The sequence below is a fragment of the Brienomyrus brachyistius genome, chromosome 25, assembly GCF_023856365.1.
Source record: "Brienomyrus brachyistius isolate T26 chromosome 25, BBRACH_0.4, whole genome shotgun sequence".
In the NCBI taxonomy this organism is placed as follows: domain Eukaryota; kingdom Metazoa; phylum Chordata; class Actinopteri; order Osteoglossiformes; family Mormyridae; genus Brienomyrus; species Brienomyrus brachyistius.
In genome coordinates this window covers 1,924,266-1,947,665 of record NC_064557.1, presented here as the reverse complement: position 1 = coordinate 1,947,665, position 23,400 = coordinate 1,924,266, and the positions used below count along the sequence as shown (strand labels likewise).

The window sequence follows — 23,400 nt, the reverse complement described above, 5'->3', positions numbered from 1 at the left end:
GCGGGAACAGTATGCGACAGCCCTGGGTCAACAAACCGAATCACGTAGCATCTGATAGGAGACGAGGGCAAACAAATAAAATCGGCAGTCGCTGCACATCCACCGCGTTATTTACCGCTACTGCCCCGGCGGTAACCAGAACAGCATTAGCAATTAGCAGGGAGAGGAGGACAGGATGCTTGGGCGCCCAGACACCAGCGCCTGAAAGGGTACGAGGCTGAGTGGTCCGTCTTGCCCATCATAGGCCAACCTATAAAAGCGGGGAATGAGTCACAGATGCCATGGATGAGCTGCGATTTTCAAGACAAGACGTTAACATCTCGCTTCCCAAGAGGACACGCGCGATATGGGTGCCAGTTCTGTGCCTGGGAGCTGCATTATTAATGGGCAGCTCACCTCAAGTTAATATCGGTTACTTGTAAGCCTCTCTTCTCGGCAGCCCATAACGGAACGAGGCTCGTGACGTCTGCGGTCCCCCACCCTGGTCTCGGGTGCGAGCGCCTACTTGCCGGAGCGTTCCGCGAGCCTGACCGGCGAGGAGGCCGTCCCGGAGACGGCACCAGGAAGAGCCTCAAAATGTCACCAAGGCGACAATCGCTTGACGCGGTTCCGGGCACGGCAGGCCGGCGCAAACTCGCCAATCACCGCCGTTAACTTTCTCGGTTAAAGAGGTCGCCGGCAGCACTGACAGGCTGTTAAAGGCGTGATGGATGATGGTGAAACAGCAGGATGAGTAGCTACAGAAAATCAGTACTACACATGTGGCTGATTACTGTAAATAAACTTTACAGGCATCACCGAGTAAAACAATATAGCACAATATAATATAGTTGGATGTTGAACTGAAAGTATTGTACAATAAGGTATATCAAGCACATCAAACATACATTTTCCTACAGATAAATTAATTATTATTATTATACATCTGCCAATGCCAGGTGATGGCACCGCAGCTGAATGGCACTCGACGCACCAGTAATAACAGGACAACACACACGAGTCCTCTAACACTGAACAGCCCGGCAGTCCCAGGAATAAACAAGAACCCATCTTCGGCGTTCAGGTTCTTTCTACTGCGCTGCCTTAACGAGGGCAAGGCTGCATATCAGTGCCGGTCATCTTCTTAGGGACAATCAGCGTGCACGTCTTCAGTACGGACGCCTGCCCTCAGACATACCACCGCACGTTACAGCACAATGATTCTCTACAGCGCGAGATATTGCAGAATAAAATCTCTATAAATAAAGTATGGCATTGCTGGGGTGTGACGGACGCATGCTTAATGAAATACCAAGCAGTAAACAAAGATTAAGACTGAATACCGTCCTACGGTGCGAATGTTCACGCAAGATAACTACCTGGTCATAAAATACCAGCAGGCAGAACCATAGCACTCTCTCATTCCCAAGTCATACGACAGAGGCCTGTCATTTTCTGCAGCCTGGCCTACTGTTTGATTCCTTGTTATAGGTCTGTAGGACTGTTTAAGTGCTGCAGTGACACAAAGCTGTGTCAGGACTGCATCAATCCTTCTGTCTGCTCCTGGACGACTGCATATGACTGGCAAAGACTCGTCACTCAGACCAACAAATTGTTTGCTTAGCAATGCTGGTTTAGGTTTTACTTCCTGGAAAACAGAAGAAAAAAAAAGCATTGTGCATACTGGTCAAAACCAGTAGACGGCCGCGGCTCAACGGCAGTTTCACAACCGGAACGTGAGAATGACCAGTGCCAGTGCCAATCCGCGGAGGACTGACGAGGCAGAAACAGGTAACCGAAAACCGCGCATTTGCTATGGTTACAGCGACACCTACATCACCCGAACACCAGGCCATAGAAGACCTTGACGAATCAGAGAGGCCAACACACCTCAGCATCAGATGTCCCGAGCAGCACAGCATTCTGGGATATCTGCTACAGGGATGCTGTAACGCACTAGGTGATCCCACAGGGACACAATTCACACACTGCATCGCCAAAGATGGGTTAAAAGACAGGTTCTGCCTGCCGGGTACTGGGGTTCCCCGAAAGCTGTGCTGATGGCAAGTGAGATAATTCATGACAGGTAATGGAAAACAGAAAAGCAATGAATCAGAATAATTCCACACAAGTCCGAAAATTCCAAACCAAAGGGTCACATTTAACAATACTCTCCATAGCCCATCCATAAACGCAACTGCTTCCAAAGAGTTTATTACAACCCAGAAAGTCAAAGTAATGAATTCTTACAATCGAAACGTCCTGGACACATCCTGAATAACGCTTCTACACACCAACAGGTACATGGCAGCTTAAAATCAACAGAAAATAACCAGTACCACACCCGCCTGCTACCCCTACCCCGGGTGCAACTGATAGGCAGGGGGCGGGGCACTGGAAAGGAGATCATGATGGGATATTGCGTTGGACTGAGATGTAACCCGACAAACTTGAAGCTTTCAGCTGACAGTCAACATAGCTTCGATCATCCACCCGGAACACATGTCTGCATTACTTTATTAATCCATGTTTAAATACTTATCGGTAAAAATAAATAAATAAATAAATAAAATGCCGCAACAGATGCAAGAGGGAAGGTTGATCACGAGGGGTTAACAATCCCAAAGTTTGAGTCATGTGTAAATATTGAACTTTCCTTCCTAACTACTTATTCATGTTGCAGGGTTTTCTTTTTTTCTAATTCTGAAAGCAAATACCGCGCAATATAATATTAGTCCGTACCCGCGTCCATTCGAGCTTTTAGATAAATCCTATTCTTCACGTCGAGGGTTTAAATGATGCACTATACTCTCCATGGAGTGTAATAAGTGCATTTATCTTTCATCCGAGTCGAATGGGTCGTGAAACTCTACCCCCAGCCCTTTGAAACCTGCACGACAATGCATGCCCAGCTCTTCATATAACCACCGAAATCGTCCGCCAAACTGACTCTGCTTCCCGCTAAGGATCTACCCGAAGTGTGACACGACATTGCACGCATTGTATATTGTTATAATAAACGGTGATACATTATAGAGTGTTACACTATAGCCAGCGTACCGGATCGCGATGGATCCCTTCCGATCGAGCCCACGGATAAAGCTCCTTTACTTTCCACCAAGTATAAGAAGAATCGAGCTCCAGACCCCAGAGTTAATTACTCTAATTAACTGAAATACTGAATAAAAAATAAATTAGGGAGCACTTACCAGCTGTTTACAGCACAGAGGGAGACGCTGACATGAAGACAACTTCCAGTTTTCGTTAGCGAGGGAGAGGGATATATTCCGCCCTGACGCAGATAGTAAAACCCGGGCTCGGAGCGCACGGATATGGCCACGCAGTTCTTTCTTAAATTGATCTTTCCTTCCTTCCGGGTGATGGCCGTAAAGTTTGTTCCCCACTTGTTTGCTGCCAGCTCTCGCCTTTCAGCGGCAACGCGGCGCCATGTTTCTGTTTTCTCACTTTTGTCGGCTGTAGAGGTCCGCTGCTGGAGGCGGACTAGATCCGCCCATATAGGTACAGTGACTGGGGCGAGAAAACACCATTTCCGGCTCTTTCGTCAGGCCGGCCCGGTCGGCGCTTTGAGCCGGAGACGCTGCCGCCGTTGGTAGCAACAGGTGTTCGGGGTTCGGGGCGGGGAGGGTCCGCGCTGCGGATCGGCGCTCCGCACTTTCCCCGGAATGAATGTGTGTGCGGCGGCTTGCGGATCCGGGCCGAGCGCACAATAATCCCCCAGCATGGTAATGCAAGGCGGGCAGTACAGCGTCTGCAATGTCACATAAAATGATTTAGTGTGTGTATGAAAAAAATATGTGAAAAATGAAAGTCATGCAGCACAAAATGGTTCTGTAACTAATATTAGGTCAAAGGGAACTAACAAAAAAGGAACTGTATTTGTTAATTAAGTTTTTATTTCTTTTTAGAAAGTCAGTGTCTTCTTTCAAAAAGGAAATAGCAGTGACAGTAAAACTACTCGCAGTACAATATTCGCACATGGACGTTCTTACTTTACGAATCCAGGTTTTGTGTTTTGAGTATCATTTTGTCTTACAAAGATACTCGTGACAGAATTGAGGTTTAGGGCCGGGTTCACCATTACGGTGTCGTTGCAGATCTTCACTTTAACTTTAATAGTGCGCATCTAAGAAGTCTACACTCAGACTGATCTAATTACCTAATTTCTCCAAATGTGTCCATAGACATATTAAAGGAAAACACGGGAAATATTGCAATTGTATGGTTTGCTTAAGTATCTATAATTGCTTTATTAGCCAGAACTCTTTGTTAGGTCTAGTGATTATATCTGTGTCTGGGCTGGACTGGCACTATGGCATTCCGGACATTTTCTAGGGGGACCGTGGGATGGGATTCGGCAAAATTTATAGTGGGGGAACCTCAAAGTCCAGGGTTTATTTTTAATCCCAGATTAATTTTAAATTAAATTAAATTTGAATGCGTCTACAGAGACGTGTTATATTGAAGGATTATGTAGGAGGCGTTACACTGTTATAAGAACATTATAAAGAAATTTACAAACAGGAAGAGGCCATTCGGCCCATCAAGCTCGTTTGTTTTTAATAACTACATATTAACCGCAGTTTATTTTGTAATGTAATCATACGGAGGGGTCACACAAGAAAAAAGCATAGGAAGTGACCTTTCGTTAGTCCGTCACACACTGACATCAAAAATGTTAGCGCCCCCTACTGAGAGCGCCCCCACATTATTATTAGTATTAGTATTAGTATTATTATTATTATTATTTGCATGTCTGACAAATCTGACCTTTTAAGAATATTTCCTTTGCAAATATCAAATGTCCAGATCTTGACGTAATGAAAAATAGTTTTGCCAGAGTAAAATTTACATAGTCAAATTTGCAGATTATATTGCCAATTTTATGTCACAAATCTTAATGTTTTATGAATTTTTCATGTGCTGTTTCTTCAGATCGCGCTACTGCAGTATCTAATGTTTTTACTTCATTTTCAGTAGAGAGGTAAGGAGCATGCACTGATTACAGCGTGTTGCTGCACCCACCACAGGACAAAGCACCTCAGGGATGAGAACCTAAGTGCAGCCAGTGGGGCAGGTGATACCTCAGCACCACACTAGTCCGAATGGACCAGTGTGAGTTTTTTTCAGTGGATGGAGTGTCAATCCTGCCACCAACCCCCAAGTTTTCCCCTGTAAGTTGGAGGACCTCCTTGCAGGGCTGGATGCATATTAATGTCACTCCCAGGATGAAGCAATTGCAGGTTAAGGGCCTTTCTCAAGGCCCCAGTGGAGTAGTATCACTCCGGTCATTCAGGGGATTCGAACCAGCAACCTTCCAGATCCCTAGCCTCAGAGCCGCCACCCCATCCATCATTATCAGTCATTTATCAAAAACAAAAAACCTCTATATATTACAATCCTGTGGAGGAATTTATTGGCGTTTATTGACAAAAAATGCACCTGCCAAATAAAAATGCAAAAGTAATTTTTTTCGCAATTTAACGGCACACAAATCCAGTTATCGCACCTTGTAATGCTCTTCGTTTTTATGACAGAGTGACACAAAGAACGAACTAGTAAATTAATATCATGCATCCCTTCTCATTAAGTGGATTTTCCAGTTATTCTTTTAGTCATCTGATGCATGTTGCTGGAAATCTTGGCTATAAATTCAGACACACCCAATGTGGGTCTGCAGGGCAGTCACACGCTTTCACAGACGCCGGGGGGGGCGGTCTCCGATTTACCTCAGCCATGTGACTTTGGACTGTGGGAAGATGAGAGTCCCAAGAGGAAACCCATGGGAGCACTACATGCACCCTGTCTGGGGTTGTGGTCAGATATATCAATCACAAAGAAATCGTACCGTACACGTTAACCGAAGCAGTACCACAGCAAAACAAAGTGTATTTCATGAAAGGATGAAAGTGTTTTAGAAGCTCACCCATTAGAGGGACTTTTTCGTGTCCCTCTCGTTCAGGACCTGGATTGTTTTCTGAGGAGGAGCCTCATAGTTTTTTTTTTTATAATCACAGGATTACAATAGCGGTTACTGTGCAGAATGAAAATGAGGCAGGGGGATCACTGGAGATATCTAAAGGCACAAATCAGCAGCTATGACTTTACACTGATTTCAGCTGCTTTGCTGTATCGTAAAAAATGTATGTAGCAATTTCCCCGGATAAGTACCGAGAGGTACAGTAATACAGAAGTGAAACTGAGTCATGCAGTCTGAGTTCGAGCCAGGATGACTTTGACAGTAGTTAATGGTTCACATGGCGTTAATAATGGGGATCTTTTTAGGAGGAGTCAGAGGAACACCCAGCATCTTTGGTGTACAAAACATACTGTAAACACCGCGCTCCAGACAATAAGTAGTTAGACTAGTTCATGTTCTTAGATTAGACGTTGACATAACTTCCGATTTTCCAGTGGAGGTACAATTGGTTTGTTTTTCGGCTTGGTGGTCATGCATGGGCTCACGTCTCCGGAATCACAATGCCAATCAAAAGTTTGGAGACACCAAGCTGCCTCCAAAGGAGAGTGATGGTGACCTGGCCAGCTCACCTAAACACGATAGAGATGGTTTTAGAGGAGTTTCCCCATAGTGAAGGAAAAGCGGTCAATGACAGCTCAGCATATATGTGGGACCCCCTTCAGGACGGCAGGAAAAGCATCCCAGGAGGCCACCTCATGGAAGTGGCATGGAGGAGAGTGTAAGGTCAGCCAGTCCCTGGAGCAATTGGGGTTAAAGGTCAACCCAGCCTTGTCTGTGGGTTCTTGAGCAAGGCCTTTAACCCCCAGCTCCCTGGGCGCCCCAACAGGTGGCTGCCCTTCGCGGACAGCTTACTCTACAAAGAGCAAGTCGAGGGAGGCGTAAAGGACCATTTCCCCATGGGGATCAATAAAGTATCAATTATTATTATTGCTGAAGTGCCCAATGGTGGGATCACTCTGCCGGCCCAAGGATTTGATCAGACAACCTTCTGTGTCCCAACCCACAGAGCTGCCCCCATTCCCAACAAATATTTTTTTTAACACCTTTGTCAGTGCATAATTCTAAATAAGTTATTTTAGTTTGTTACAATGTTAGTAACAATAAATCTATAGGTAGGTGCATCCAAACTGGCACTGTTTTTCCCATTTGAAAATATGTTTGATTAATCGGAGAGCATAATTCTCACATTTCAGAAAGTGGCACGTGCCATACCTTGCAAAAGTATTTACCACCCTTGGCATTCTATACATCTCGTTTCCCTTACAACCTGGAATTTAAAAGGATTTTCAATTTGATTGTAAGTGATGGACCTACAAAAAAATGAATCTACAGATTAATGAAATTAAAAGGGAAAACACTTGTTTAAAAATAATTCTAAAAATATATAAAACTGAAAAGGGGTGCATGCATATGTTTTGACCCCCTTTGCCTTGAAGCCCCAACCACTACCTTCAGAAGCCACTTCATTAGTTGTAGAGAAGTACAGATCAGGCTTGGGTTATAAAAAAAAAATATCCCAATTGCTGAACATCCCCGATGATCCTTTCACCTGACAAGTTACCCCGATAAGCCAGTAACCAAGCTTCGTAGTACAGGACACTGTTTCAGTCTTCCAGAGATTTGAGACTGGGACAGAGGTTCACCTTCCAGCTGGCGAATGAGACCCCTAATCACCCTGCTAAAGCAACACTACAGTGGTTTAAAGAGGAACAAGTAAGTGTCCTAGAAAGGCCCAGTCAAAGCCCAGACCTCAATCCAATTGAGAATCCGTGGTGTGATTTAAAGATTGCTGTACACAAGCGGCACCCATCCAACTGGAAGGAGCTGGAGCAGTTTTGCCATGAAGAATGGGCAAAAATACCAGTGTCTAGATGTGCCAAGCATATGGAGATGTAGCTGGAGAGACCTGTCGCTGTCATTGTACAGCCACCTTTTGCGGCAAAGTATCTGGGAGGGGGTGAATAGTTATGCACACTCTGGTTCTTTTTGTCTCGTTTCACAAAAAAATTTGCATCTGCAAAGTGGTAATTGTGTAAATTACACGATACAACCCCCCCCCCCAAATTTCCTTTTAAATTCCAGGCTGTAAGGGAACAAAAGAATGCCAAAGGGGGTGAATACTTCTGCAAAGCGCTGTAGGCCCAAACAATTCCAAGCAGGCGACCAGAAACTAAGCAAGTAGCCTGAAACTCCCCCGTCTGTCCATGGTTGCTGAAGGCCTATATTAATACACCACCAGGTGGAGCCGAAGCTTAAACCTGGAATTAAAAACTGTACTTTTTGTATGAACTGAATCTGGCACACAAATTTAAAACCAGTGAAGACCCCTCCAGTTTGTGAATGTGAAAAGTAAATTAGATACACTGCATGGATTTACCAATTTCCAACATGAAGTGAATGAAATCTGAAAATGTCAAATTGCTTTTAATTTTATTTGAGTACAAATTCCAATAATTATTCTAAATGCATTACAGACAACCTTCCCAAAATTCTTCTCTCATTTCAACCATCAAAGAAATAAACTATCCTAGAGGTGGGAACCCACAGTACTGCACCCACCATGTGAAAAGTCTACATTAATGGTGCATTTCACAGTGCAAAGGGTATATTTCCAGCCCTAAGATCATTTCAACCTTCTGGTTTGTCCATCATACAGATGAAAGCCTAGTACTGAAGCACCTTGTCCAATGGCCCTTTGGGGTTGTGCAGTCTGGTCAGAGAACTCTCCACGGATATAGGCCTTCCATAAGCTGTTGCAGACCTCAGAGGCAGACACGGCCACAGCCAGAACCTGTATCTGAACATTCTGCTGGAAGCCGTGTAGACTGGAGACGAAGGTCAGGCACAGGGTTTGCAGCTGGTTGGTGAGCCCACTGGAGGTGACCACGGCACGCAATTCCATCTGCTTGTGAGAAACGCTGGATGAAACCAAAATACTCAGAGCTACAAAGTCGATTCTTGGGAAATCCTGACCTTAACATCCTGCTCCCCATCGGTGGAGCAATCAGCCCTGTGGCACACCTTGGTGGAGATTGAGGGCAGACAGACATAATGGCCAGGCTTTTTGCTGGCAGAGTCAGAGACTCTCCCTGGAGGACAAAATAATTTCAAATGCATATTCAGACCTCCTCTTGGTGAGAAAAAAAAAAAAAAAAAAAAAGTACAGACAGGCTTACTCAAGCTTGCCATGAATTATGGATTCTAAGGGAAACTTTTCCAAACCAATAGCCATTCCAATTTGGTTTCTATTGTCTTTGTATGCCTTTGTATATGTAACTGGGGCTGAATTCCATAGCAAATCCGCACGTTAGGCTGAATCCTAATATACAGCAGCTCCGAAACCAAACGGCATCCTGCCCTCACCAGAATCCTCTGCCGTAGTGGGACGCTGGGCTGCCGCCGTCTCATGGACCGTCGGGGATGTCTTCATCACGCCGTTCAGGAGCTGGGCTGCACGGCTTCCCAGCACAGTGCCGAAGCCACCATCCAGCGCAGACTGCGTCATTACCATAGCCTCCCGCAACACCACACCAGCCTTATCCTTAACTACCATCACCGCGTCCTTAGCAATGTGGACCATCACCGCCCTCGCATTTTTGGCTGTGGTCAGGACGCTGTCAGGCCTGGACACCACCTGGAAACAGTGTATACTGCACAGTCCTTTGCAGAAGCGGGAAACTAACCACAAACAAAAAAGGATCAATGGAGGCTGGTCTCATGATATAGCCAAGGAGAACGGCTCAAACCTGGGCCAAGTGCTGCTGCAGGATCGGAAAAGCCTCCTCAGTCTTATCCAGGTATTTGCACATCAGCTGATTTGCACCAGCAACTGCAAAACGAAGAAGTAGTGACACACATCAATCTAGAAATACATGCATTACTTTGCAGCATGCTTCCGAGCACCACGCCTTGGAAATTTAATGAAAAACAGTGTCTGAAGACCACCGTTCTTACTTTGAGGTTGAAACTTGAAAACGATGGGTGCAGCGCTAGTAACGGCCACAGAGGCGATGGTCTTCATTCCAGTCTCCGCCACCTCACAGAACGGCTTGACGCGAGGGTGACTTTCCTTCAGGTTGCAGTACACGAGAGACACCAAGTAACAGGTGGAGCTCACCAGGGGGAGCTCCAGTAACCTCTTCACGGCATTCTGTGAAGAAACACCAACCGAGAACCACAACGCAGGGCTAAGAGAATGATTCATGGTCTTAGAGGAAAGTCTTTTGAGGAGAGGTTAGCTGAGCTGAATCTGTTTAGCGTCAAGCAAAGGAGACTGGGTATTTAAGATTCAGGTATACAAGATTCTAACAGGTCTGGATGCTGTTCAGCCAAATGACTGCTTCAATATTAGTTTAAATACTAGAACTTGTGGCCATAGGGGGAAATTAGCTTGATGGGTCGAATTGCCTCCTCTCGTTTGTAAATTTATATTCTTAACGTAAAACGCTTAGGCCACCCATGACAGCATTACCTACAAGTCCCCATCATTTGATCGATTTTGAGCCAGGATTTCATGAGAGGCATAAAACCAATAAGCATACATTCCTAGCAGCCAATTATACGTAGCTTTCGTATTTTTATAAATGAAGTTACCCACTAACCTGATCAGCGTCCGGCGTCTCCATGTTCACCAAAAGAAATTGATTTTTCTGACGGTTTCCGTGCTGAGGTTAACGGTTACGGGGAAAAAATAGAAGCTTAAATCGTTTGAAAGACAAGTGATGCTACAAGCATCATCGACGCAGTGCTTAAATAGTACATAAACATTACAGAAGAGAGTAAAGCATTGTTACAAAATAGCTGTTAATGGGCGAACAGCGTTAACAAACAACTCATTCCAAACTTTTTATAATAGGTGCGGCCTGATTCCCATGATTTAAACACAGTGACAACCTTCCTTTGTCAAGCTAATAGAGTTATTAGACCCTGCGCCCAAAGCGGAGCCCCCACCTTTACCAGATCATTAACCCGCGAGCTGCCAACAAGCCACACGCACCTGGCGGCGCGATTTATGAAAGAGCGGAGCAATGTTCTCGCGAGATTACGCAATCGACAGGACACATAAACCGAATTATGTTTGCTGCTATCCACACACGCACGCACGCGCGCATGTCTTATATACAATATCTATTTTTTATTATTTGGAATATTTTTAAGTATCTCCTTACGATGAAGCAAACGGGATCTGAGGATATCTTTGCATCTTACAGGGACTCTGTCGCTCAAGCAAGGTTCACAGCACCGACAAAGGAGACTAAGTAATTTTATGCTTTGCCGACAAACGTTAAATTGGTGGTGCACCGTAGACAAAGCAGGCCTCAGCGCTACTAAAGTTCCGGTTAGAGAGCTAGACCTTACCACGTGACACAAACAATTGTAGTTGCTTGTGCCAGCGGGCGGAGGGCGCCAGACAGCGCACTGGAGGGAAGTTTCCAAAGCTGCGGTCTGACGTGTCAGGGGAGGTCTTCAGCAGCACGCTTAAGCAAGGTCGTTAACCTGAACTGCCCCAGCAAAACAATCACATAGACGGGCATAATTTTAAACTAAGCTAAAACAATTAATGAACAGTATCTATCTATACCCCATACAGCTTTTTCAGTACGAGTGACTGCAGGGCCTCACAGACAACTCACACAGAGACCAGACACACACACACACAGACATTTCCATCTTTATTCTTGTACAACAAATGAAATAAAATACATTTTTTGTTACTTTTCTACAAAGCGGGTTGTCTTCTAAAAGTCACGACAGTAAGTGAAGAGGACACATCAGTTTGTCAGTTTTGGCATAACGAAGCCCCAGTTTTTCAAACTAGTGCTGTAAGGCAGAGACCTGTCCCTCCACTTCGAATGGTAAAACTTACAAATGGAAAGTCTTCAAGTGATGTACGTACGTATGCATGTAAGTCAAACAGTGCACTCTCATGTAAGCAGTTAGGGCTAATATAACTATGAAGACCAAACTCTAATAAATTAGTACAGAAAATATTTCAGATGCATTGTTGTACAACAGCAACAGCAATATAAGTGAGCTTCAGTTCCAGTGTTATTAGAGGAAACTCTGAGAATGCAAAGTGTGTTTTGGTTTTTCTGCAAACTAGAACTCTGCGAGTTACAGGGACATGTCGGTGACACACACGGGGACATGTCAGTGACACACACACGGGGACATGTCAGTGACACACACACGGGGACATGTCGGTGACACACACACGGGGACATGTCGGTGACACACACACGGGGACATGTCGGTGACACACACACGGGGACATGTCGGTGACACACACACGGGGACATGTCGGTGACACACACGGGGACATGTCGGTGACACACACACGGGGACATGTCGGTGACACACACGGGGACATGTCGGTGACACAGCTTGCTTCCAGTGTTCTTCCTAGGCAAGGACTCAAACCAACATTACATTTGGATGGATGATCTTAGGTCACATCAAGGCTCAGAGGAAACTCTTACATCAGGAAGTAGGCTCCGGCCGTGTGGACCTAAGGAAGACACAGAGGTCCGATTCCATTTTTAAAACAAAAGGAAATTCTGAGGATATTTACCTATGAGGTGGGGGTCAGCAACTAAGACTCAGTTTCACCAGCACAACAGATGTTTTGGAAAAACAATATAAAACCATCATGTCCTGTTGATCTGAAAGGAAGTCGTGACACAGCTATGCTCAAATTTGTCACAGTAGGTCAACGCGTTCACCCCTTCTCCGGTAACCTTAAATAATTACTGTGTAGGCATGTTCCGTCGGATGACATGATTGATTGGGTTTTTGCTTTGCAGTAATTCTCTCTTTCAACCAGAAGACGTGCCCAGTTAAGGTCCTGCAGAGTCCCTTTCCAGATGATCTTACATACATCACCTGTTACAAAGGAGGACATTGACCTGGTAGTCGGACAGGCACTTGTTTTCGGATGACTATGAGCGCAGGAAGGGTCCACAGGACAGGACATCAAGTGATGTAAGGAATGCTGTCGTACGGAGATCTCCAGGACCCATGCTGGATACGTGTTAATTGGCTGCTGATGCAGACCTCAAAACACAAGCAAAGACGACGCACCACACAACTTTCAATCTTAGACACCATGAGTACAGTCGTCAGCAGTAACAGAACAGAGGGTCACCGCCACACCTACACTGGGAGTGTAGTGCTCAGGGTTAGCTACATAGGAACTATACTGACGGGAGTTAAGACAGGGAGTATTCACTGAAGGGCGGTGTAGGGTTTTCCGATCATCTACATCAACCTACAGTGCAAGCCGCACAAACAAAAAACGTTACTTACGAAGAAGACGTTTCCCAGCAGAGTGGGACATTTTGGTCGAAGAAAAACATCAGCTAGAAGCAAAGTTCACGCGCCAACCATGCCTTCTGCAGATATGCGCGATATTTACATTTTGAACAGCTTCTGCATTTTATGTCACTCCTCCAAACCTCACCAAGAACCTCGAGAAACCTTCACGCAAAACAAGAGAACGTCCCCTCGCGAAAAATCTTTCCATATTTTTGCCCAATGAAGCCAAAATTTCACTGCTAAGCAGTATCCTGCTTTCAAGAGTGTGATGTATTACACACTCACATAAGCCTTGGGGCCCTGGCCAACAACAGAGAACAAATCAGTGAATATAATCTGAAGATACCACTTAAAGTCGCCATTATAATAGCCGTAGTGACTGAGAAATGGGGACAAAACACACAAACAGAAACGTTCCCCCGCCCGCACCCTTTCCTGTGAAGTCAGGCGCATTTATCCCACCAGCAAAAACAAACAGTTTAGCCTTCAGAAGCAAACCGAAGGGCAGGGAGGCAATCTCGCATTCTCACCAGCCTGTTCCTTAGCAACCATGCAGGTCACCTTCTGCAAGGACGCAGATAAAAGGCAGTTCTGCATTAATGACTTTATGTGGCTGATCCACATTCCCAACAGGGTTGTACCTCGGCACATGTCAGTGTCAACGAGTGGCTCCTCCACCCAAAACAGATCAGAGTGATGTGGCACGGGCATGTAGAAATTAGTCATGAGACAGTGACCACTGAAATAACTGGACTTTTTCATAAGCTTCCTTAAAAGAAGGTGTGGCTCTCTTAGTACCGCCCACAGGCACATCATGCCTCGCCTATGCCCCACCCCCAGCCCTGGTCCCACCCCTAGCATGCTCAAAGTAGGCCCCCGGACAGGCCACTGTTCTGCCAGCGGAGGCAGGTGGTCTTGGAGTGCTTGTACAGGTGGCTGGACTGGCTGAAGCGTTTGCCGCACTTGAGGCAGGCGTAGGGCTTCTCGCCTGTGTGTACGCGGATGTGCTTCTTGCAGTCCGTCAGTGTCAGGAAGGTCTTGCAGCAGATCTTGCAGGCATATTTGCGGGCACCCTCCACCACCAGCACGTTGTGCTCCGACAGCGCCTTCTTACACTTGGAGAGGACGTCGGCCGAGGCCCTCGTCAGCGGAGGGGGTGCGGCCACACCGGCGCCTCGCTGGGACTCCGGGCCGCCATAACCAGGCCCGCCCTGGAAGCTTCCGCAGGATGAGGAAGAAGCTGCATCTTTGCGAGCTAGCCCGGAGCTGCCTTCTGGGGGTATCTTGGGCGCGATGCGGCGGTAGGAGGGGAAGCCCGGGCCACCACCAGCGCCTCCTCCCCTGGGTGAGTGGGGCAGAGAGTGCAGGCCTAGGTTGGAGCGTTGGTAGTCTAGAGGGAATGAGTCAGGTGCACGGCTTGGCTGGTAGCCCAGCCCATCCTGTGCAGGTCGCAGGAAGAAGGAGTCTGCCTGCATGTCGCCAAAGGAGTGCGCATCACTGGAGAGGAGGTGCTGGTGGGGGTGGCGCATGCCTGGGTACAGGAGGGAGGATGAGGCGCTGAGGGACTCTGGGCTCCGCAGGTAGCCGCCAGCCTCCATGTCCGGCCCGCACTCTGCCGTGGTCGTGTTGGGCAGACTGTCATCAGGCAGCAGCCCCCGCCTGCAGGGCATTGACCCATAACCCTTAGTGCCCCCAAATGGCATCGCAAAGCCCTGCTTGCCATCCAGACCATCTCGAGGCATCCTCGTCTCTTGGTCGCCGCCGCCGAGTCCCCCGTCTGCAACCCCCTCCAGCAGGTGCACCTCAGGCACGCGGTCTGTGCTCGACTGCGGATCCGAGAAGCTGCGGTCGCTCCCCCCGGGGCTGAGCTCCACCTTCTCGGCGCCAGGTTCCACCTGGTCGCTGCACTCAGCCTGCGAGGCTACGTCGCTGGTCTCATCAGCAGGCTCCGGCGAGCTCAGGGGCTCGCTCTTCACCACCACCTGCATCTGTTGCGGTGCCTCCTCCTCCTCCGCCCCCTCCTTGACCTTGACAAGGAGTCCAGCCTCCTGCGTCGGCACACCTGCATACTCCACCTTCCCCAGTGGGTCCTGTCCACAGTCACCGTCTGACTGGCTTGGCAGCTGGGCATCATCCTGCCCCGCCTGCAGTTCTGGGATACCACTACTTTCTCTGTCGTCATTGGCAATGCCGGTGTCCAGTTTTGAATCTGGAGAGAAGAAGTCCCCCTCACCCAGGTCGCCAGAGCCTCCCCGGGTGTGGGGCGCCCCCTCCAAGGTAGCGGAGATCCGGATCCGGTGCCGGGGGCGTTCATCGGCAACCATCGAGGAAAGCGTCGGCTTCCGTTTATGGAAGCGCCGGATGGGGAATGAGGCACGCTGTTCCACCGCCCCACCACCAGGAGCGCCCTCGTCCACCCCACTCAAGGCGGAGCTCACCAAACTGACGCCCAACTGCTGCAAAAGGAAGGAGCGCTGGGGTCTGGGACCTCCACCATCCAGGTGCGGCTCCTGCGGGTGCAAAGTGGCCTCTCCCGGGGGAGACAGGGGCAGTGTGCGCGTGGTCAAGTAGTGTTTGCAAGCCTTGACCACGGCATTAAGGTGCAGGTGCGAGGCGGCCAGCAGAACGTCCATGACATTGCTCTCGCCTAGCATGAGGGTGGAGGTATACATCATGTCCACCAGGGCGGCGAAGGCCTCCGCCGTCACCACCTCGCTGTCCAGTTGGATCATGTTCATGCTGCCCTCGCCCTCCGCCACTGTGAACAGGGCACGGAAGTGTGTGCTGCAGGCAGCCAGCACCGAGCGGTGAGCCTTGAAGTGCCGGCTGCCCACCACGATGACGCAGTCGCATAGCTGGCCGTGCAGCCGCTGGTAGTTCAGCTGCTGGAAGATCTGGTCGAAGTGGCCTGGGAAATCCATACCCTGCAGGTGAGGGGGTGGAGAGAGGGTGTCATGGGACATTCCCCTGAGGGACAAGCAGGTTTTAACCTACAAGCATTACTATGTGTAATTCTGTTCCACAAAACATGACACACGAACAACCTACACGTGCAAAATCTCATCTACACATTTAAGTAGAAACGGTATAGTGGGAGTTTCTAGCTAAAGACATAACTTCTTCAGTTAATCTCTTCCTCTCAGCAATTCTATTTTTCCATCTTTTAGTCCGCGTTTTCTGGTTAAGTCTGCGTTTCGATCCCCCTCCCAGCTGCACGCTGCCCCCAGCGAAGGCAGAACAGCCGCAGCGCTCCGCGCCGGGTTCATGCGAGGTGAAGCCCGCCTCTCTCTGCCCCCCGCACCGCTCCGCAGCTCCGGCTCCTTCCTCTCCCACACGCCTTGAAAACGTGGCAGCAAATCCCACAGCCGCAAACTTTCGCCATAATAAATCCCGTAACAGAGCGTCTATGTCCTCGGGTCCCCCTCCTGCCCGCCCCATTGTTTCTGCTCCCTCAGCGTAACTTGCTGCTTCAAACCCCCCCCCCCCCCAGACGTCGCGCCGTCCTCCGGTTTTCAGCCCGGAGCCTCCGCCAGGCACAGCGTCCCTCCCTCTCGCAAACACCGCAGCCCCTTCGGAGCGCATTGGCACTGCAACCCGCCGACATCTTGTCCGTACGGGGAGCCGAGGTGTCCGCTAGGCCGTCCGGATGCACGGTCCCGGCATCGCATTCCTGTCCCACCCCCGCCGCCTGTGCAACAGTAACCTCCATAACCATGATCATCGCGCGCTCGGTAAATGGCGGCAGCTACCTTATCCGCACGAAATCCACAGCACGGCGGACGGTGGGGTACATATCAGGCACGGAAACCCCCCTCCTCTCCGGACTTGCCTTGCCGAGGGCCCTGGGCGGCAGTACGGGGTTAGAGCCGCGGCCGCTTCTCGGTACAGCCCCCTCCCGCCCCCGAGAGCCGGTCTCAGTGCCGTGTCTGCGCCGCTTCCAGCCCCGATGCCGCGCAGCCGTATGAAAGACCTCCGAGCCGAGCAAGGCGGAGACGCAGGCGTGGGGTGGGAGGCGGAAAGTAGACTAAAGTCCCGGCGTAGATCCTCTGCCGAACGAGGCGGAGACGCGGGGGGGGGGGGGGGGGGGCTAGCGGGCTGACTGGCAGCCAAGGCGCTCCCTGCTTGCGAGGGACTCCCTGTCCCGGTGACAGGGTCACTGACTCGCCGGATGGGATGCAAAGTGTTTCATTTGTACATCAAATGCGGGCTAGTTGGGGTTTAACTCCCGTTTAAGATGTTTTGGGCAGTCAGTGAGATCATGTCCTGCTAAAAACGAATGTCGTTTTATTAATTATACTTATAATTATACTTATATATATAATATAGATTATTACACACACACACACACACACACATATATATATATATATATATATATATATATATATATATATATATATATATATATATATATATACTTTTCTTTTTGCTAAAGTATTTAACCTTCCCAATGAATAGCGTTGTGTTATTTGTGTACTTTCTCTGTAAGCGTCTTTCAGTTCATGTAAACCGCTATATAAATGAAATGTATTTATACATATATGCGCGTGTGTGTATATATATTTAAAGCTATTGTACATATATTACTGAAGTTTATACTAAGACTCTCCGTGCACACTGATAACAGAAACCGCGAAGTTACTATATTTTCCACTTCATCGTATTACTTGATTATTTCAGCGTAGGCGAGCCATTGAGGAAAAGGCACACGGCTAATGCCGTGGAGTGTCCGAAGGATGCGGAGCGGAAAACCCTGAATCATGTCTGCGAAGTGCAATCTGTGGTGGGCTACAGGTTCGAGTATTTGGCGAGTAGTCGAGTACTAGAATGAACCGAGCTATAGCCATATGCAAATAAAATATAAAAGTTAATCTATACGATTCGCTTTAAATAGACATATGATTTGCACACACTTCCACGTGATTTTTCTTATTGAGGGTCGCAGTGAATATTAAAACAGTCTAAATGAAAACTATAATAAGTTTTAATAATGTAATCACACAATAATGTCCCCGAGTCGTGGGGGCATTAAATCCAAACGTGCTAAATTTAAAGTGAGTCGCTAGCCGCCACAGGCGTGAAATCCGAAACTAACTAAAGTACGACAGCGAAACTTAGTCATGGCGATTATGAATTTATCTGGTAATTAAATTGTGCAGTAACATATATTTCCTCGGTGTGGCGCTGTAAAATGTATAGCGACTACCTAATGCCGCGATGTACTCTCTTGTTTTATGGCGAGTGGCCTCGTTCACGGCTGACGTCATATCAGTTTGCGGCCCGGATTTTGACAGTGTTACGGCAGCGCAATGGCCGCGTCTTGTGTTTGGAAGTCCTGCGACCAGGATAGGAAAAAGGCGGCCTGTGAAAGTGCCGTAGTTGGTAATTACAGTTTCTTTTATAATTTTTTGCAATTTGTAGACTGGAAAGTGTGTTTCACATTTATGTGTTTTAACCGTCTTTCGTAATTAACATATGTAGAATCTTATTCGGGTGCCCTCGTGGGTATTTCTGCATAGATTTGCACTATACTCGGCAAGCGTTTGCATCTTTTGTCATATTGTTGCTTAATATTTCATATGGCGTTTCATTTTGACGCAAGTGTCTTTTTCCTAGTTCAGTTTTCCAACGGCAATTTGAAAAACACAGACCACGTGGACTTCAGCCTATACAGGAATATCGACGTAAATAACCCCAGGAAAAAGAGCAGGCGCATTGTTGTAGGTTGACGTGATTTACATGCCCGCGCCAGTTTTGTGCTTTGTAATATAATAATAAGCATTTATTTGCCATTTGTACAAATACGAGTCCAGATATATTTATGTCCATCTGTGATAAACGTTGTTTTTCAGTGTTTTTTTTGTGTTACCTTTCTGCAGGTGGCTGAGACGGAGAGGCTTTCTTACGTTGCGAATAACTTCGGACCCGAGTCGTTGAAATGTAACACCCTTTGCAAGTACGTTCTTAAACGTTTATGCGCTTTAAACAAAAGTGTTCTGTCATACCATGGTATCGCAATAGTTTTTTGAGCGAAAAAGGTGTAATATTGCTGACTTTGCAAATTCCATGTGTAAAATACGTCGGTTGTTGTATCCGCAGGTATTACGTAGGCGTCCTTGACAGGAAAACCAAGCGCATGGAAGTGCATAATGCTCAGCTTTTCAATATGCACCCTATAATTCCAGGTATTTAAGCTGAACCACATAAGACCGTTTGGTTTTCACATCTACTGTAAGTGTCATGATCTGTTTTCTGTTTGTTATAGGGGAATATATCCCTGAGGACAAGACTTCAAAAAGCATAGCCACGTCTTACCGGGAGAAGGTGCTTGTCACTCGTTATTTTGTTCACCTGTGTTTTGGTTGCAGATTGGCCGGTGTCCCTTTCACCCATTGGCCCTTACATCTCATCTGTTCTTGCAGGTGGACTCTCTGATTGAGGCCTTTGGTACCAACAAGCAGAAACGGGCCCTGAACTCCAGGAGGCTGAACCTAGTGGGCAGTGAGGCTCTGCACAACGCGGTGGCCAAAGCAGCTGACGGCATCATCGAGCAGAGGGGCGTGGAAGGTAGCTGGCATGCACACATACACAGTGGTCAGATACACACACTCTCAGCCTGCCTCTTATTCCCAGAAGCGGATAGTTCAGATGCTGAAAGTAAAAATCCAGCCAGTTGAGTATAAAGAGTCTCAGTCACAGAGTACTCAGCTGGTTGGTTGAAACAAAATCTTGGTGTGGATTTTTGCTTTCTGGATGAACTCTCCGTTGCTGCTCATTCCATGTGACTCCCATTGCCACTTGTATAACCTGAAGTGCCATATCAAGGAATGTACCCAAATGCCTCTGGGTTCCATGGCACCGGTACACTGTGTGGTATTGTGCTCCCCCAGCCCTGGAGCAGGACGTGGCCCAATCACAGGCACAGAATGACGTCATGCACCACCTCCCACCCTGCTACGCCGACGCTTCCCGGCCTGAAGACGTTTATCCCTTCGATGAGCGTATCCTTCCTACGCATCTGTCCCTTCATGTGTATGTCTGTGTGGTTCGGTGTCAATTCTGGTGGGGTGGGTGGGGGAGTGTGGTGTTTGTTCCCCCCCCCCCCCAGTCACTACCTGAGCATAATACTCAACAAACAGGCTCTTTTTTCCCCGTTTTACTCCCCTCTTCTTATTGGGGGTGGGTGATAACTAAAGAAAATTAGCTGTGATATTTGACTTTAAAAATATTGGGATGCAAAATACTGAGCTGTCCAGCAACACCCATACGTACAGACATACACACAAAGTGCACACATACTTAAAACTTTTTATAGCCAAAAGAAAAATGTGAAAGCACGAGAGAAAAAGCATACTGATAATCTGCTAAAACCGCTGGCGTTAAGAGGCATGTCTGAACCCATCTAAAGCAGTGGCTTACAAACTTATTACGCCACGAACCACCCTACAAGGTATTATGCTCTCTGCATACCTGTGGGAATGAAGGAAGTAGATGGGGGGGTCTAGCCGTGTATCACCATCATGACTGATGTTTATATACCGTGATAGACAGCTTTTACATATCATACAAGAAGGCAAAAACATTTTTTAGAAACCACATTAAGAATGTTGGTTAGGAGGCTGAATTGAAAGCCGAATCATCATGAATCCTGTTATCTTGATTTGTGTGTCACCTGGACCTGCATCCCTGACAAAGGCGATAATCGCCGTTTAGTCACTATCAGATACTAACACTGAGTTGCTTGTCTAATATCATCAATTACCGATAATATCATCATACCCTACGAGCCTGTTTATCTTCAGTTATTTCTGTTTACCAACTCCAGCTGCGTCTGGCACTTAAGCTGCTGATAGGTGAAGGTTAATCGGCGTTTTAGTTTTTGCCGAGTCACACAGACACAGTTAAGGACAAAGGTTGCGTATCCTGCATCCTTCGCACCACTTAGAAGTCAGTCAGCCCTCCTTATCTGCGTGCCAGTCCTATCCCCAGTGGAGTACGCTGCCCTGGAGGAAGCCGGCTGTAAGCTGGCGGATCTCTCCACGGAGGAGCTGCAGAAGATGGAGCAGGAGGGCAGGTGGGCTGCGTGGAGCCATCCGTCTCGGTGTGTGGTGCTTGCGCCGTGACTCCTTTGCGGGCCAATGATGGCTTCTGTCGTGTTCGTAGCCCCAAGACGGTACTCCTGCTGCTGCAGACCCTCCCCATGAACGCAGAGGCGCGGGAATGCCAAGCTCGCTGCGCCTGGTACCTCGGCCAGCTCATCAAACTGTCCCACCAGAAGAGGAACATCAACCGTAAAGGTGAATATTGGGGACTGCACTCGTCACGCTCAGTGTCACGTATCTGAATTCTTTTTTTTTGTAATCTGCGATTCTGTACCCCCACAGCTTTTGGGGAAGGCTGCCCCCGTGTGGTGCACAATAAAATAATGAGGACCTTCACCATCGAGGTGTTTAATAGCGGCCGGTGAGTCCGTCTTCAGACTTGCTCGGCTCTGCCTCTCTGCGCTGGGCTCCGTCGCTGCTCCGTTTGCCGAATCTCTGAGGACAGGCTTGTGAGGAAGCACCTTTCTGCCCGATAGGCTCCAGAGCATGGTGCCGACGTCGATGCGGGTGAAGCTGGCCGCCCACTGCCTGGCTCTGCTGCTCCACGTGGGCCAGTGGACGGCGGATCTGACGCTGCTGCAGCGCGACTTGGGCCTGACGGACACCAAGTAAGGAAAGAGCGGGGGGCCTGGAGATTGGGTCGACCTTACCAGCCTCCGTGTGATTGCCTGCTGTCTTTCCCCGTATCGGGGGTCCGTGAATCTGGGGCCCTTGCTGAGGGTACAGTGGCTGGTGCCTAGTGGCCTACAATCTGGGCACTGGAGCTGGTGAGAGGGGTGGTGTGAGGTGTAGGAGGGTGAGGATGGGAGGTGTGTACAGGGGCCGCAGCTGATTGGCCCACCAGGTGCTGCTTCTGACATCACTCGCTGATTCGAAGCAGATCATTGGTGAACGATAAGGTTTGCCCCTCTGTGAAATATACGCCCCACATTAAAAAAAACACAATCCTAGAAACCCTAACCCTTGATGTTCCTCGTTCCTTGAACGAGTTGAAAAGCCACAAAACATATTCGCTTAACTTACTTCAGATGGCATAGCGGGACCTTGTTGAACGATACCAATGGATCAGCATGCAAGCATCTGGATTGACCGAACCTGGCCTCATTCAGCCCCCTTTTTCCTTGAGAAAATGCTTGGGGGGGGGGGGGGTCCTGTATTGTGCAATTACAGTATGACAATGACAGTGACATCCATCTCTGTTTTGGCAACTAAGTGGTGCAATGAACTTCCCCCTAGATGTCCAAACAGCTGAGTAATCGACTACTTAAAACCTGCCTCTTCTGAAAGTACTTGGATTACCAATTCTAGGATTATATTTTTATTTAAAAATTGTATTGACCAGTATCAGAATACATTCACTTAGTCTTCTATGCACTTATGCAGGTCGCTCTGGCTAAGGGCATCTGCCAGGTGCTGTAAATGTAATGTGGTACCAGTGCACGTCTAGATACCCTTACAGGTGAGCGCGTCACTGCCTCTCAGCTGCCCGTGCTTGATCTTATAGGATGGTGGAGGTGGCCAAGTCCATGGGGCTGAGGCTGAGCAGGCGTTACCCTGGGGTGGGTGACGTGCTGGACATACCCGGGCTGGAGGAGGAGCACCGGCTGGCCACCCTGGAACTTCCTCTGGTGAAATACGACCAATCCAGACGACGGCACAAGCGCAAGAAGATGAGCTGAGGGCTTCGGCTGGGCCCTCGGGCCAACAAACCAGGCGTGGCATGTGACGATGGAGAGAACGGGAAGCATGTCGCGTCACATGACACCCTGCGCTGTTAGGACTTCCTGTTTCTGTTCCTGCGTTATGTATTATGTATGATAACGACTGTTGCCACTGTATTCCAAGCATAATTTACATCAGTCTTCGGATTTACATTTTACTGGATGAAATTGTACTAAAGGTTTTTTTGAGGAAGATACTTTGGACTGAGTAAAGAAGTTTCCAAAATCTGAGAACAAACTTCATGGCAGTTTCAACATAATGATTTAGAAATATACGTGTGTTGTG

General features: G+C 48.0%; 4 protein-coding genes across 8 annotated transcripts in view; 1 reads left to right on the top strand and 3 right to left on the bottom strand.

The window, feature by feature from the left end:
• The window catches only part of LOC125720548 (DENN domain-containing protein 4C-like), a 34,635-nt gene extending 30,995 nt beyond the window's left edge, over window positions 1–3,640 (bottom strand). Inside the window, exon 1 of one of the 2 annotated variants that reach the window (XM_048996077.1) lies at window positions 3,189–3,640. The gene's annotated coding sequence lies outside the window, so the exon portion shown is untranslated. The remainder of the gene's footprint in view (window positions 1–3,188) is intronic. The other variant, XM_048996078.1, reaches the window with a different exon arrangement.
• Window positions 3,641–8,385: 4,745 nt separating this feature from the next.
• Window positions 8,386–11,303, bottom strand: LOC125720573 (perilipin-2-like). Of its 3 annotated transcripts, none has more exons than XM_048996143.1 (7): window positions 11,146–11,303; window positions 10,579–10,641; window positions 9,932–10,127; window positions 9,724–9,806; window positions 9,341–9,611; window positions 8,951–9,066; window positions 8,386–8,879 (listed from the first exon to the last, which is right to left on the bottom strand). In XM_048996143.1, the coding sequence occupies exons 2-7, from the start codon at window positions 10,600–10,602 to the stop codon at window positions 8,601–8,603; spliced, it is 969 nt and encodes a 322-aa protein (XP_048852100.1). In that variant the 5' UTR covers window positions 10,603–10,641; window positions 11,146–11,303; the 3' UTR covers window positions 8,386–8,600. The 3 variants fall into 3 exon arrangements, with proteins under 3 accessions (XP_048852100.1, XP_048852099.1, XP_048852098.1); XM_048996142.1 differs by lacking the exon at window positions 11,146–11,303 and adding an exon at window positions 10,934–11,024; XM_048996141.1 differs by lacking the exon at window positions 11,146–11,303 and adding an exon at window positions 10,928–11,013.
• Window positions 11,304–11,636: 333 nt separating this feature from the next.
• LOC125720561 (zinc finger and BTB domain-containing protein 5) lies at window positions 11,637–17,337 on the bottom strand. 2 transcript variants are annotated; one of them, XM_048996121.1, is made up of 2 exons: window positions 17,041–17,337; window positions 11,637–16,215 (listed from the first exon to the last, which is right to left on the bottom strand). In XM_048996121.1, exon 2 carries the CDS (start codon window positions 16,210–16,212, stop codon window positions 14,155–14,157), a length of 2,058 nt encoding a protein of 685 aa, XP_048852078.1. In that variant the 5' UTR covers window positions 16,213–16,215; window positions 17,041–17,337; the 3' UTR covers window positions 11,637–14,154. The 2 variants fall into 2 exon arrangements, with proteins under 2 accessions (XP_048852078.1, XP_048852080.1); XM_048996123.1 differs by having other exon boundaries at window positions 17,121–17,337.
• A 1,179-nt stretch (window positions 17,338–18,516) lies between these two features.
• On the top strand, window positions 18,517–23,374 carry polr1e (RNA polymerase I subunit E). The gene is made up of 12 exons (XM_048996137.1): window positions 18,517–18,673; window positions 18,908–19,011; window positions 19,171–19,247; window positions 19,391–19,476; window positions 19,557–19,615; window positions 19,714–19,858; window positions 20,182–20,292; window positions 21,269–21,365; window positions 21,455–21,588; window positions 21,676–21,754; window positions 21,870–22,001; window positions 22,898–23,374. Exons 1-12 carry the CDS (start codon window positions 18,601–18,603, stop codon window positions 23,070–23,072), a joined length of 1,272 nt encoding a protein of 423 aa, XP_048852094.1. The 5' UTR covers window positions 18,517–18,600; the 3' UTR covers window positions 23,073–23,374.
• Window positions 23,375–23,400: the final 26 nt, after the last annotated feature.